Source organism: Cinclus cinclus, chromosome 26, assembly GCF_963662255.1.
Source record: "Cinclus cinclus chromosome 26, bCinCin1.1, whole genome shotgun sequence".
In the NCBI taxonomy this organism is placed as follows: domain Eukaryota; kingdom Metazoa; phylum Chordata; class Aves; order Passeriformes; family Cinclidae; genus Cinclus; species Cinclus cinclus.
Genome location: NC_085071.1, coordinates 4,651,559 through 4,666,507, shown reverse-complemented (window position 1 = coordinate 4,666,507; position 14,949 = coordinate 4,651,559). Strand labels below are relative to the sequence as shown.

The 14,949-nt window shown below is 63.0% G+C and overlaps 1 protein-coding gene across 1 annotated transcript; it reads right to left on the bottom strand.

Annotated features, from left to right (window-relative positions):
• Window positions 1-11,907: 11,907 nt before the first annotated feature.
• Window positions 11,908-12,909, bottom strand: LOC134053833 (platelet-activating factor receptor-like). Its single transcript, XM_062509087.1, has one exon. It carries the CDS (start codon window positions 12,907-12,909, stop codon window positions 11,908-11,910), a length of 1,002 nt encoding a protein of 333 aa, XP_062365071.1.
• Between the last annotated feature and the right edge of the window lie 2,040 nt (window positions 12,910-14,949).

The following is a 14,949-nucleotide window of genomic DNA, read 5'->3' as shown; positions in this document are numbered from 1 at the left end:
CCAGCACATGGAACTCGCAGCGGCCACGTGGGATCGGGGACATCCCCGAAACGTCCCCCGCATGTCCCCCTGTGATGCCCACCCACCCCAGGCGGCTCCGGTGTCTCCCTGCCGTGTGCCACAATGGGGCTCGATGGGCAGATTTATTCCCCTGTAAGAGAGCTTTGATCTGAAGTTATTTTTTGTTTACTAGCAACAAGGTATTGTAAATACATCTTTGCTGATAATTATAGAGTCTGGGTGCACACCTTAATCTCCATAAAATATCAGATGCTACAATTTGCCTGATTTAATGAGATTGGAGGCTGATAAGCCGCTGAGGTAAGCTGTAAACTTGGGGGGGGAGGAGGGAAATGATTGCAAATGTGCTAAACCGCCTTCGTCCTCCTCCTCCTCCTCCTGCTGCTGCCACGTGCCCAGCCCGGGAGCATGTGGCCAGCCCCGTAGCCCCCTGCCCAGCTCCCAGGGTGTGCCCGGGCTGTGCCGCAGCAGCTTCACGCAGGGATGGGCATTTAGGGCAAATGGAGCTTTTTATACAATTTACCTCATTAAAACTCCAAGAGCTGAGCACGGCACCGGGCTGCGGCCGAGGGCTCTGCCTCGGCACACACTGTTCCTCGTGGCCTCCTTGCCTTGCCTGGGGCGAGGCAGCACAGCCCCAGTGCCAGGCTGGGTCCATGTGCCAACCAAGGTGCAAGGACAGCATCCCCAGGGGGCATGGGGGCACGGCTGGGCTGCACGGGCAGGTCAGGATGCACGTGTGTCCATATGTGTCCATGTGGGTCCAGGTATGTCCAGGCAAGCACAGCCCTGCCTGGCACCACTGGCCATGCCAAGGGCAAGCTGGGCCGAGGGGTCCGTGCCACAGGAGGTCTACACACCCAAGGTGTACACCTGCACGTGTACGGCCATGCCCTCGCCATGTCCCTCCACAGACACTGGCATCTGTGCAGTCCCAAGTGCCCGGGGTGGGGGTCCCCTCCCGCAGGGATGGGGGGCCCTGCCTGGAAAGCAGGAGGCTCCTCCCGGTAAGGAGCAGCCCCGTTTCCACAGCAACCTTAAAGGCCCACAGGTGCTGCCTCACCACCAGACTGGCTGTGGCATTTCTGGTGGACACTCAGTCCATCCCCCTATCCAGCACCCTGGCCTCAGACAACCATACCCCGACCCCTGAGCCGGCGGCCCCCAGTCCACCTTCCCCAGCTGACACCTGGGCTCACCCACAGCTCCCTCCTTGCACTGAGACCCCCAAATGGTGCAGACCCCCTGCACCAAGAGAGATGGGACCTCCCCAAACCAGCCCTGTGCCCACCCTGATGTCATGAGGAGCCGCTGGTGACCTACAAATGTCAGGCTGACAGGTTAATTACTTTTCCTCTTCCTCAGGCCATTATCAGATGGAATCAGGCGTCACCTGAGACTGTTAATTGGGCTAATTATTCCAGTTTCAGATTTTAAATAATTAGTTACTGTTGAATCTAGCCTGACTTCCGCAATTTTCTAAAAAAAAGGTCAGATGGTTCCTGGATCCCTAAACCCAAGAGATTGGAGGGGCTGCAGCAGGGGCCAAGCACACGAAGGCCCCTGAGCTGGCTGGGCACCCTGGTGACAGCGTGGTTCCCACCAGTGCCTTGAGCTCACACTGGAGCTGGCAGGAGAGGGACATCCTCTGTCTCAATGGCAACAGAAGGAAACTAGGAGAGGAAGGGGGGTATGGAAGCACAGGGTGAAAGGTGGAAGGTGGGACAGAGCCCCTTCCTCCCTCCCTACCCCAGCATGGTGACAGCTGCCCCAGGCTGAGCTTCCTGACCAGGTTGAGCCACAGTAACCCCCTAGCAGAGCCCACCGGGCACCTCATCCCTCCTGGTTTGACTCCCCAGGGTTGAAATCTCAGTCCAAGGTTTTCAGTAGCTGTGGTTTTCCCACAGGAGTTCCCTGTGGACACTGGGCAGTGAGCACACGGGCAGAACTCACCCTGCAAAGGGTGGTGGTGGCCAAAGCATTATCTTGTTCCCATGGGCTGCATGCAGGGACTACCTGTCACCTGCCCGGGGCATTGCACAGAGGGACACGCTGGGCAGAGGGACAAGCAGACCCAGCTCATCCCCAGGCTCATTCCCTCAGGAACACCACGCTTTCTCCCAGCCTCATCCCTGCTATTAATAGCCTTCACTAGCCTCCTCGGGAGCCATTTGCATATTTGATTGCAACTCCGGGGCGGGGCAGGGCCCTTCAATCAGCCGCTCCCGCAGTCTCATTTGCATGGGTTGACATTTTGTTCTGGGAGCAGTGACACCGGCACTGCGGTTGGGGGCACGGTTCTGGGGGGGCCGAGGCGAGCACAGCGTCACCAACCAGCAGCGCTGCCCCAGACACTTCACATCAGCCAACCTGTGCCTACCCGGGAGCACCAAGCAGGGCCGGCAGCTCCTCCCTGGCTGTCCCAAACCCGCCAGGGAGCGATGGAGCTTTGGTGGCCCGTGTCCCCACGTGCCCTGGCCTGCCCTGTCCCGCTCTCCAGCCCGACTCACAACACCCCGTCCCTGTCCGACCTGCCCGGCGGGACGATCAGAAGAGCCCGGTGGAGGGAAGGCTGAGCCCAGCCCGGCGGGCAGGGCGTGGGGTGACAAGCTCACAGCTCTGGGTGGTTTCCCGTCCCACCAGCCCCGTCTGGAGCTGCCGCACATCAAAGGTCAGAGGCAGGGCGGGACGTCCCCAGGGAAGCCGGGAGGACCCCGAGCCCCAGCTCGGTACCGTGAGCACCCCCGGGGGGAGCGAGGTTCGGGACCCGCCGTCTGTCCGGTGCGTTCTGCAGTTCGGACCCGCAGAGTGGGGCCGGGCACGGCCGGGGGATCAGCACCGCGGACAGCGCCCGCCGCCAGGGCCACCGCGGCCAGCTCCACAACCGCCGCCGAGGCCACCACCATGGCCACCACCGCCACTATGGCCACTGCTACAAATTCCCACCACGATAAACTCCCACCACCAGCACCACTGTCACCACGGCCACCATTGCCACCAGTGTCACCACACTGCCCAACATGTGCCACAGGCAGCCGTCCTGTGGCCTCACCACCAGCCCCTGTCACAGCCTCAGGCCAGGGATGTGCCAGACAGCGCAGGAGGAGCTGAGCAGCTCCAGGGCCCTGGGCAGACACAGCCGGGAGCTGTGTCCCAGGACACCCTCGCTTCCCCCCCCCGGCTCTTGGCATCACTTGGCAGGAAAAAGCAAGCCAAGGTGAGGCGTGGGATCAAGCCTCAGGATGACAGGGATCAGGAGAGCGCTCTGCTGCTTCCCTCCCTCCTGCCTCAGTTTCCCCTCCAAGAAAACACACCAGAGATACAGGTTTGTGTCACAGACAGGCAGGGCGGTGGGGGAAACCATGGAGAGGTACGGAGGGACCCAACTGCCACTGTGACTGTGCCAAGGAGCAAACTGAAGACAGGCAGGGCTCAAAGCACAGATGTCGGCACCGGCTGTGCCGCTCCCCGGCAGCGGGGCCGTCTGGCAGGCAGAGCTGGGGCTCCCCGGCTCCATCCACGGACCGACACACAGACACAGACACACAGAGGGGACCTTGTCCCTCACATACACAGAGGTGCAGCCCAGCCCTGCTCCCCACACCCCCGGTGAACAGTCCCCACTCAGCACACCCCCTCCCTCAGTGCTCACGGTTCCCAGCCCCAGCACGCATCCCCCTGCAGCACACACAGTCCCCAGCCCAAGCAGACTCCCCAGTACACACATCCCCCAGCCCTGGTGCACCCCCACAACACGCACATCTCCCAGCCCAGCTCCGCAGGGAACGGGAGCAGAGACCTCCGGGCTGGGATCTCCCCATCCCGGTCGGGCGAGCTTCCCGGCTGTGCCGAGGCTCGTCTGAGCGAGGGCTGGCCGGGAGCCACAGGCTGCACACCGAGGCGAGAACGTGGCTGCCAGGGAGGAGGACTCGGCCATGAAAGGGTTAGGGCTGTGGGGCTCCCGCTCTGCCTGGGCCGGGGGCGGCTGGCTGAACTGGCACATCTGGGCACAAAGCAGGGGTATCCCAGGACTGGGGCTCTGCAAGGCACGGAGCCTCCTGCACGCAGCCAGGCCCTCTCCCCTCCCACCCACCACCCCACTCACCCGCCGCCGCTGCTAAGCCATGAAGTTGCCGGCCTGGGCTCGGCAGGAGTCGGAGGATGGCCGCGGCACAGCGGCTGGATTCCTTCTGATCCTGCAAATTCCCTGCGGGCTGCCCATGCCGCGGCCAGGCCCCGCAGCGAGGCCGGAGGCGTCCCCGGGGTCACGGCCGCACACGGCAGCGCGGCGGCGGCGGCGGCCACGCTCCGGGCGCCGACACCGGCACCGGCACCGGCACCGGCACCTCGGAGCCGGCGAGAGGCGGTGGCGGAGCCGTCGCCCCCGCGCGCTGGGGACACACCCACGCGCGCTCCCCGGCGCGCTCGGCCACCCCCGCGCACCGACACGCACCCCCGGGAAGGGGCTGCCCACGCCGGCAGCGCCGCACGCCCACGCACCGCCCCGCACGGCCAGACGGACATGCAGCCCGGCACGCCGGCTGATGGATGGACACCCGGCCCCGCACGGCCAGATGGACACGCGGCCCCACACACGAATGGATGGATGGATGGATGGATGGATGGATGGATGGATGGATGGATGGATGGATGGATGGATGGATGGATGGACGGACATATGGCTCCACACACACAGGTGGACACTCGGTGGCTCAGCATCACCGCACCTGGATGACTCCATGGCACGTGCACCTGGCTGCTCCCACTCATAGTGTCACACGTGCCCCACACCCACACATTCCTCTGCACCCCACAGGCACCCGAGTGCAGCCCTCGCCCCCAACCAGCTCCCCACACACACCTGCTGTAAGTTCTCCTACCATGGGGCTGTCCATGAGGAGAGGGCCCAGGAGAGCCTGAGAAAGATGTGTGTCATGACACAAAACAAGAAACCAGAGGCCATCCCTCAGCTCACCTGCACAGATGGCACCAACCTGGGGTTCATCAACCACCACAGGGTCTCAGCCTAGCACCACGTCTGGGGACACCAACCACAGCAGGGACAGCCACTTCCAAGGCATACAGTGTTACCCCAGTTCCAACCAGTTGACCACACCCAAACAAGTGCCCCAGCACCCACTGGACCACCACAGCATCTGCATCCCTTTGGGAAGACGAGAGGTTCCCCAGGAATGGGAAATCAGCAGGTCCTGTCACAACGGGACTCCATACCTTCAGCTTTTGTAGTCCTCTCACTCCAGCACAGCACCCCTACATGCCCACAGACAGGCTGTTCTCCCCCTTACTCCTGTCCACCAAAAACTTCAGCTAATTCCCAGCCCAAATAGCTCCTGGTTCTCCTGCAGGAGAAGGCCAGGCAGGCAATGAGGGTCCATCACCACCCGCTGCCCGGAGCTGCCGATTTAGGGCCAACCAGACTACTGGTGAAACACCAAGCTCTGGCAACCACACTGCAAACATCTGCTCTTCTAACGGCATCGTGATTCACAGGCTATTAATTGGGGCATGGCAGTGCTGGGAACTGTTTGCATCCCCTGGCTTTGCTCAGAGCCACAACTAGCTGCTGACAAGGTCTAGGTGCTGGAGACAGAGCCAAACCTGGCAATGCACTGGCCGCAGTGGAGCTGCACCGGGACCAACCACGGGGCACAGTGCCCAGCTCCCACACCAGCTGCACAGACACCCAGGAGCAATGCAGAAGGAACCCCAGGAAAGCAGCAGCAGTGGTGCCCGGTGCTTGGCAGGAACAGCCAGAGCCACAGTGTCCATCGGAGCCAGCTGGCAGCGGGCAGGCTGCCTCTCTGACAGGGTGGGTTGGGGGGTGCTGGGAGTGCTCTTCAAGTTACTGTCACCGAACATCAGCGTGTTTCCATAGTGTCTCCCAGCTGCTGAGCCACTCACTCCCATGGATACTGACTTCAAGGGGAGCCACGGAGCAGACCCTGCTCAGGCAGCACCAAATAAAGGCTGTGGGGAGACTCCAACAACAGCCAAGAGGAATCTGAATTCAGAAGCTGATTAGAAACCATGTCATGACTTCCTCCTGCTCCAGCATTTGGGGAGGAGTGAGCTGGGGGGCGACATGGAAAACCTAATTAAGATTGAGGGCAGGTTGCAGAGGCACTGACACAGGCACTGCAGGAGCACAGCTGCTTGTGGGAGGGGGACATTGGGTGCTGCAGCACCTCTGGCCCCACAGAAGTGGGGAAGGTACAAATTAATTCTCCCTAATCCTATGGGCACTTACTCTGCTGCCATGTGCTGCAGCAGCTGACAGAGAGCAGCCTGGCCTCCCCACAGCTCAGCTTTTGGACCCATGGTGGCCAGACCCCCTCGGTCCCCCTGCCGGTGACACCGTACAGCCCTGAGAATGAGCTGCTAAGCAGGAGCGAGCATAAGGAGCTCAATCCTGACTGGTTTGGAGGTGAAGTGAGCGCTGAGCTGTCTCTCCTGCCCATGGCTCTCCAGGTGCCCTTCCCCCCCCCCTCCCCCCCCCCCCCGTGATGCTGCTCATAGAGGGACCAGGCATCACAGGGCTATTGAGGTGGCCACGATCTGAAGGCCACTTCTTCAAAGCAGGTTTTACACCTGTTTCTCAGGGTTGGCAAAGCCCAGAGGCCAGGCTGAAGGGGCACTACACAGGGTGTGCAACACCGGGCACCACTCTGCACATCCCTCTCCCTTTGCCCTCCACAGCACCTGCCATGCCCTGTGCCACTTGCATCACAGGGATGTCCTCCCCACTGTGAGGAGCTGCCACCCCATGGCCGGGGTGTCCCCGGGGACAGGTCCAGCCGCAGCCCCCGGCCCCCGCCCGCCCCGCGAGTCCCCCGCTGCTGGCACGTCTCGCCTGCTATTCTTAGCTCTCCAGCGCTGCTCTCTCCCGGCAATGGCACCGTACATTACTATTATTGCTGGCTGCCAACGTCTTGAAGCAAGCAGCCAGGATCGTGATGGGGTTTCCACACCCCTGGTGACCTGTCATTCAGTCCTTGCTGGGCTCTGGTCTTCAACAGGCTATTTCAGGAAATCCAATCTGATGGCCAGAAGGAGCACAGTCCACACATTCAGCCCCTGTGCTGGATCCAGGCTCCTCCTGTTTCTGCTCAGATCCAGATTTTAGCTTTGCCCATGGTGGCAATAAGGGCCAAGAGTCACCTTTAGCTCCAGATCCAAATTTCTGTCTGGGTGGGATCCAGGGTTTCGGCTCAGCTTGTTGGAGAGATGCGAGCATCTGCAAAACCTGGATCTGGAGCCCCAGCCCCCACCACAGCAGCATCACCTGGGCATGAGACCCCAGCATGGAGCTTGATCCTACCCTTGAGGGTGGGCAGAGCTGGGGAGAGCCACACCAGCACAGCCACCAGCCACCCACACAGGCTCTGTGTCCCACAGATCCTGGCACAGCTTTGCCTCTGAGCTACTGATGGGGAGGCCGAAGGAAAGGCCCCCCCAAGCACCCCCAGCCTGGGCATCCCAACACCCTCCACTCCTTCCATGACTTGCCCAGGCTGCTGGGAGCCAGGCCCAGCAGGAGGACTGCGAGGGCTGGGGGCTGCTCCTCCAAGCCCATGTGGCACAAACCTTGGCATTGAGGAGGGAGATTTGGTCACCAAGCTCAGCACTATCTCACCCAGGCTTGGAGGGGAGACACCACGGTTTTTTCACCCCTTTCCCTGGAGCAGGGATGCCTGGAGCTGGTCCTGGTGCCCTGGCTCAGTGGGGTAACAACACCCAGGGCAGCCCCAAACTCGGCTCACACCAACACCTCCCCACATCAGTGCTCCCACCACCACCACAGCCAAAAGGGGCCCTTCTAGGCTTGGATGTTCCACAGTCACTTTGATGGCTATTTTTGCATTCCCAGCCCTGCCAGCGCTGTAATAATGCTTGAAAAGGCTGACATGCTCCTTCCAGTCATGCTCATCTCCCAGTGGCCTTCCCCTGCTCCATCTCCACTCAGAGAGAGTCCTCAAGGGCTGGGAGGCATTTGGGGGGTCAGTGGGAGCACAGGGATGAGAAACCTAGAAAGACCAAAAATTACATCCATTTCCTAAAAGACAATCTGCGCTGCTGACCGGATCCTGCTCCAATTTACACCAAGGAATGCTGCTTGCTCCCAGCCTGGATTCCCACAGGGATAACCAACACCCACCAGCCGGGCTCTGTTCCCTCTTCCTGGCCAGGGAACAGGCAGGGATCTGCTGTGGGTAGCTCAGCCCTGGACCCCGCAAGGGAGGTGACACGCAGGGCTGGATGTCACAGGATGGAGAGATACCAGCGGTCCCAGAGCCAACTTGTTCTGCAGGTTTGGCACGGGACTGAGGGACCAGACCGACTCCTCCAAGAAAACCCAACAGTCTGGGGGAAGGAAGGTGGCAGGAGGAAGGAGCACCCAGACAGGGGCCCCCGAAGCTCTGCTTGCCTACCAGGCTGGATTGGACCATGGCGCCTGGATGTACGGTGATGGGCACGGCTCAGCTGGTTCCCCACGCCAGCTCCCGGCACTCTGCCGAGCATGGTCCTCGCAGCCTGCGCCGCCCCCCGGGCAGGATGGGGAGGGGGAGCCCACTGGACTGGGGAGGGGTCCTGGGCCTGCCCCGAGCCCGCTGCAGCAGGAGAAAGCAGGATGGCTGGCGTCGCCATCCGAGAGAGGCTGGAGGTGCTGTGGGCTGCGCCTCCCTCCCCAGTGCCTCGGGCAGCAGGAGATGGGGATGCCCGCTGGCACCCCTTCTCCCCCACCTACCGGGGAATCCTGGCGGAGCTGGTAGCGGTGAGACGCCCCTGGCCATCCTCCGGCTTCCTCCTCCACCATCCCCCCCCCCGCCCCAGTTCGCGTCGGACACCCGCTCGGCGGGGCTGGAAGGGTCCGCAGGTGACACGTCCCGTTCCCGCGGGGCCGCTTCCGCACGGCTCCGGTGCCCCCTTCGGTGAGATCCCCGCTCCGCACTGGGCACCGCGGACCCCCGGGACCGCTTCCCCCCACCCCCACGCTGGACACCGCAGACGACGAGGACCGGCCCCCACTCTGCGCCGGGCACCGCGGTACCCCCGGGACCGGGGCCGCCCCCGCGGCTCTTACCCCGCTCCCGCTTCCTTACATCCTCCGGCGGCTCCCGGGCGGTTCCCCGACGGCCCGGCCCGGCCGCCCCCGGCCCGGCTGCTCCCGGCCCGGCTCGGTTGGGCTCGGCTGGTCCCGGCTCGGCCCGGGCCGGCGCCCCGCGCGTGGGAGCGCGGCGGGCGGCAGCATGCGAGTGGCGGCGGCCCCGCAGTGCAGCGCGGGCGGGCGCGGAGCGGCGGGAGCGGAGCGGGGCCGCCGCGGCGCCGCCAAGACACGGCGGTGGATTTTCCCCGGGAGCCAGAGCGGGCGGCGGCGGCGCAAAATGGCTCCGGTGCGGCTCTGCCGCCGCCTCCCGGCGCCCCGGGACCCCCGAGGGGGGAGGAGCGGGGGCAGCAGCACGTGGGGCCGGGGAGATGCTGCCGGCGCGGGATGAGTGGTACCCACCCGTGGGCATCCCCTGACGCGCCCTGCGGAGCCGGACTGGCACCGACACAAGGGGTACCCAGCCGTAGGCACCCCCCTGGATCACCCCGGGGAGCCGAGGGCGCTCCGGGACCGTCACACGCGCCTGTCCAGGGACACACTGCCTGCCAGTCCCGGGGTACCGCGATAGTGCTGGGGTGTCGGGATAGTCCCCGAGTGCCAGAACAGCCACAGGGTGCCGGGGTAGCCCTGGGGTGCTGGGACAGCCCCAAGGTGCCCGGACAGCCCCAGGGTGCTGGGACGGTCCTGGGCAGGGCATGACCCCAGAGGCCCAGCCTTCCCCCAGCAGACCCAGGGCCACCGGCTGCCGCTGCCGCCTGCCCGCTGAGCCACTCACACCACACCCTGTAATTTGATAATAATTATAATAATAATAATTACAGCGTTCGCGGGCTGTAAGTGCAGGAACAATAACCTGGGCAACGCCCTGCATGGTGGCAGGAGCAGCACGGTGGCACACGCCCCATCCTGGTGCCAAGCTGAGCCCAGAACACCCCACCAGGTCCTGCCTAATGTGTGGGGCCCGAGCAAGTGCCCTGTGCGTGTTTTTAAGCAGTTGTGTCCATGTCCCAGTGCTGTGCTTCAAGTCCCCAGGCTTTCCCACTGAAGAGAACACCCTGGCAGAGCCCAAGCCCGAGCTGGGGCTGCCCCCACTCCTGGTGTGCAGAGAGCCCCCAGAAAGTCCTGGTGCCCCCAGGAAGAGATCTCCAGTCCCAGAGCCCACCAGGCCCTGCAGCATCCTGCATTGCTGACACGGCTGCTCCTGCTGCATGCGGGGAGCAGAGCTCTGCCCCCTCCTTCAGCAGTTATATAAAAGGATTAAAATTTAATATGAACTTCAAAAGGGGAAGAACTGGGTGGTCGAAGGCAGCTGGCCCGGGGACGGGTAAGGAGCAGAGGTACCTTGGGACATGTCCCAGCTCTGCTGAGCAGCAGCACTGCAGCACACGGAGACATCATCCAGCTCCATCCAAAGTGTCCAGGCACCATGGGCAGCACGGGCATCCCATGAACCCACACTGGCTTTACTGAGCCATGGTCTCCCTGGGTCACAGTGGTGCACAGTTTCCATGGCACATGGAGAACCCATTCCCTAGGGTCAGGCTTTGCCCTGCACTTTCATCTCTCTGCTGGCATCCAGGCAGCCCTTAATAATCCACCATCCACAGGCACAGCATCACCCATCCATCCTGGTGCCCACTGCCACCCTGCCCATCCCATGCCAGCAGTCCCCTAGGCATCACATCTCCTGCCTGGTGCCTCACGTTTCCTTCCATGCACGAGGAGAGCTGCTGGAGAGCAGCCCCGTGCTGGGGGAACAAGACCCCAGGATGGGGGGCAGCTGATGCCCCCCTGTCCCCCACCAGCCCCAGAACCCGCTGGGATGCTGCACAGCACCCGCTCTGCTCTCCCGCCGGTGCAGCACGGGGAGCGGGGCTGTGCTGGCAGCAGGAATACGCCAGGGCTGGGAAAACACCATCTTCCACCCACACAGCCACCCACGGCCCCGCACCCGCTCCGCCGCCCCCGCCGCGCCGGGGCTCACGGGGCGGGGGCGGCGGGTGCGGGGTGGGGGCTGCGCCCACCACGACCGCCCACCCATGGGCCGAGCAGGGGACGGGGCAGGGGGGTGCGGGCTCGGCAGCCCCCGGTGCAAGAGCCACCCTGGGACAGGGTCCTGCCGAAGGAGAGGGGCTGGGTGTGGGGGCCAGGGCTGCGGGGGCCGGGATTGCCCCATATCCAACCCTCCCCGGGGCACAGGAACTTCTCGGTGAGGGGCACAGGCACCCACCAGAGAAGAGGCTGGGGAAGCCTTTGGGTCATTAATTTTTAATGCTGGTCAAGAGCAGGAGGGGTGCAGGCATGAGGCTTAGGGACATTGTAGGACAGGACTGGCCACAGGACCTCAAACAGCCCCCTCAGCAGCCCAGCTCATGCCATGGGGGCCTTTGGTCATGCATGTCCCTGCAGGATGGAGACCCCCGGGAGATGACAGCAACCACCGAGCATCCCTCACCATTCTGTCTTCCCACACTCCACTATGGCTCAGCTCCCATTGCTGGGCGAGTCCCTCTCGAAGTGCCAGAGCCAATCTCCCAGTGCCAGTGACGCCCTCCCAGTGCCTGCAATGCGGGGGGCAGGATCTGTGCTTGAGCAGGAACTGTGGGCGCGAGGGAAAGCACAGAGAGCAGAGCGGGGTGGGAGGAAAGGGGTGCGCTAAGCCAGAGCTCCCCCCACGCTGCTCCCGATCCCTCACCTGGCAACAGGGACCACATCCCACGGGGACAGGCGAGGGGAGGACCCCGGTACCCACCCCGCTACTAGGAGGTGAAGGAGGATGCTCGGGCGCCAGGCGCCGGCCCGGGCGGGGCCGGCGGGGACAGCGGGAAGCACCGGCCGATCTTGCGCAGGGTGTGACCCAGGTCAGCGCGGAAGCGCCGGATGGAGAAGCAGTAGATGAGGGGGTCCAGGCAGCTGTTGAGGCTGAGCAGGGCCACACTAAGTGTGTGCAGCACATCCAGAGTGTCAGTGGGCCCACAGAGCGGTGTAGGGAGCCGGCTACCCACCCAGGGGGCCAGCGTGAGGTGGTATGGGGCCACACAGACCACAAAGACCAGCAGCATTCCCAGCACCATGGCCCGGGCCTGCTGCCGGTGGGAGCCTGGTGAGGCCGCGGCGGGCAGCGAGAGCGTCCGGGCGATGGAGGTGTAGGTGCCCAGCACCACCAGGAAGGCGACGGAGAAGAAACCCACCATGGCGTAGGCATAGCCCCGCTGCCGCCCGTGCTGCTCAAAGCAGGCGGTGGTCCCGGCGTGGGTAGGGAAGGTCTGGTGTGTGGCCAGGGTGGGCACGGCACAGCCCAGCCCCAGTAGCCAGGCCAGGGCGCAGGCCAGCGCGGCACCGCGGGGCCCCGTCAGCGGCAGCACCCGCCGCGCCGCCCGCACCGCGCAGAACCGGTTGAAGCTGATGAGCGCCATGAAGGTGATGGCACTGTAGGTCGCCAGGTAGTAGGCGGCCCCAGCCAGGCGACAGGTGGCTTCTGAGAGTAGCCAGTCCCCCCCAGCCAGGTAGTAGTGGATCCAGAGGGGTAGGGTGAGGTTGAAGAGGATGTCAGCCAGCGTGAGGTTGATGAGGTAGATGCGGATGGCCTTCCTCACCTTGCCACTCTGCAGGAAGACCAGCAATGCCACCAGGTTTCCTGGCAGCCCCACACACAGCACCAAGCAGTAGATGATGGGCACCAGCACAAACTGCACTGGGTTGTTGGGCACGCACTGGCCGGGGTGTTCCACCAGCAGCGGTCCCGGCACCGAGCCGTTCATCCCGAGCTCCTGCAAAGATGGAGAACAGCCAGTGGCACAACCCTTGGGGACAGGGGAGGGATATTCACCTGCACAGGACAGCCTCTCTGCCTGGCACCTGCAGTAGCTGCTGGGCACTGGAGGCAGAGCCCTGTGGGGATGCCATCATCTTCTGGAAGGGCTCAGCTCACATAAGAGAGGAGACCCCGGCTATATCCTCCACGCAAGAAGGGAGCCTAGAAGCCACTGTCAGCTGCCCAGCCAGAGCTCCCAGGGAATGGCAGGCACAGCTGCAGCCCAGCCAAGGGACAGAGTTGCAGCTGGAGGCACCCGAAGGTGCCACACTGGCTCCAGTCAGCAGCTGCAGGGCTTAACACCTCCCACACAGCACGTGCCTGTGGGGCCACCCACCCCAGCCCTCCCCCAGCATCCCAAATTCCCCATGGAACCAGGCATGAGGAAGTCACCCATCAGCTCAGCGAGCTCCAGAATGGAGAAACCCAGGTATGAACAGGGGCTACAAGCATGGGGCCAGCATCCCCCCATGCCCCCCAGTCCTGCACACCAGGGTTTGCCTCTGGTTCTGGCCATGGAAAACCATGCTGTGCTGCAGTGGCTGTATCCAGGGCTGCAGTTATTTCACCTCCCATCACTGCCTGCCCACACCTCGCCAACGAAGGCACTGAGTCACCAGCCGGTGTTTTCCAGCACAGCAGGGCTGGATTCGGTACATGCAGCACCCAGCTCCAGGCTGAGGCACAGAGAGCACGAGCTGCTGAGCCTGAGGGACCTCAGTTGGACCCCAAAGGAACCTCTGGATACCTCAGTGGTCCCCTTCTCCTCCTCCTTCCCAATCGCCAGCACAGTGAATACTCCAACTCACCCACACCATGATTGTTACTTACCTTGTCGGGTTCGGCAGGAGCGGCTGCGTCCCCTCTGGCTGCTGCTCACTCTGATCCAGCCAGGCTGGGGATGGCTTTAAGTGCTGGGGGAGGCAGGGACTGCCTGACCCCCACCCACCATCCCAAGTCCCCCTGTGTGTTAATGCCTGTGGGACAGCAGCTGGAGTAGGGAGAGCACCTGTGTGTGTATGTAATGGGGGATTCCCTGCTGGAGCCACCCTAAGATCCCCTGCGCCGGCTGACGGGGCTGGGGGCATGTGGGAGTGGCCAGTATTGGCCTGGTTGACCCCCCTGCGTGCCCCCAGACACATCTAATACCATTTCCCAGGGCCCTTCTCCCACCCATGTCTGGATGAAAGCAGCAGAGGGTCAAGTTTCTGCACCCGGCAGCTGGGGAGAAGAGGGTTGCCCCAAAGGGATCAAAGCAGGAATCTGCCTCCTCCTCACTCTTTGTGCTTTTGTTGGCTTCAAAGCTGGTTTTAAGGGGAGCAGCCCTCCAGGCCCCTCCAAGCTCTGTGAACATCTGACTCACTGCTTTGTGGTCTTGCAATTTGTGTGTGTTTCTTTGGGACACCAAAGATGTCACCCCAAGGTAGTTCAGGTCCCACCTGGGGTACAGGGATGTCTTACACCCCTTGGTCACCCCAACAGCCCCAGCCTTGCTCTCCCCACACACAGCCATCCCAGCTCTCTTGCTCGGAGTCACATAGGGTACAGATGAACTGTGGTTTATCCTGAGCATGCTGTGCCCACCTGGGGGGGCAGAGGGTGGCTCCCTGTGGGAGCAAGATACACAAAAAGCACATGCCTGCCTGGGCACTCACTCCTGTCACTCCCTGGGTGGGCAGCAAGCGGCCTGGCACATTGTTGGGTGCCTGTGGGATCCCACTCCAGATGGGCTTTTCCCACTGTCTATCTGCCTCTGTGCCAGCTCCTGCACCAGCTCCCACATGTCCTCAGACCTTGTGTCCAGGCACTGTCTCCAGAGACTGGGTCCTCCAGCCCCGAGACATCCCTTTAGCCCCCATGGCTTAGCGTAGGGGGAGGCAGAAATAAACAGGGAGGCAAAACGTGAAAAACAAGAGGTTTTATTCCAAAATTTGAAAGCCCTCAAGAGAGCAGTCAGCCCCTGCTCAGTGTGGCCAAACACCAGAAA

Coding starts and splice junctions, on each gene's coding strand:
- LOC134053833 (XM_062509087.1), bottom strand. CDS start 12,909: ATGAACGGCTCGGTGCCGGGACCGCTGCTGGTGGAACACCCCGGCCAG.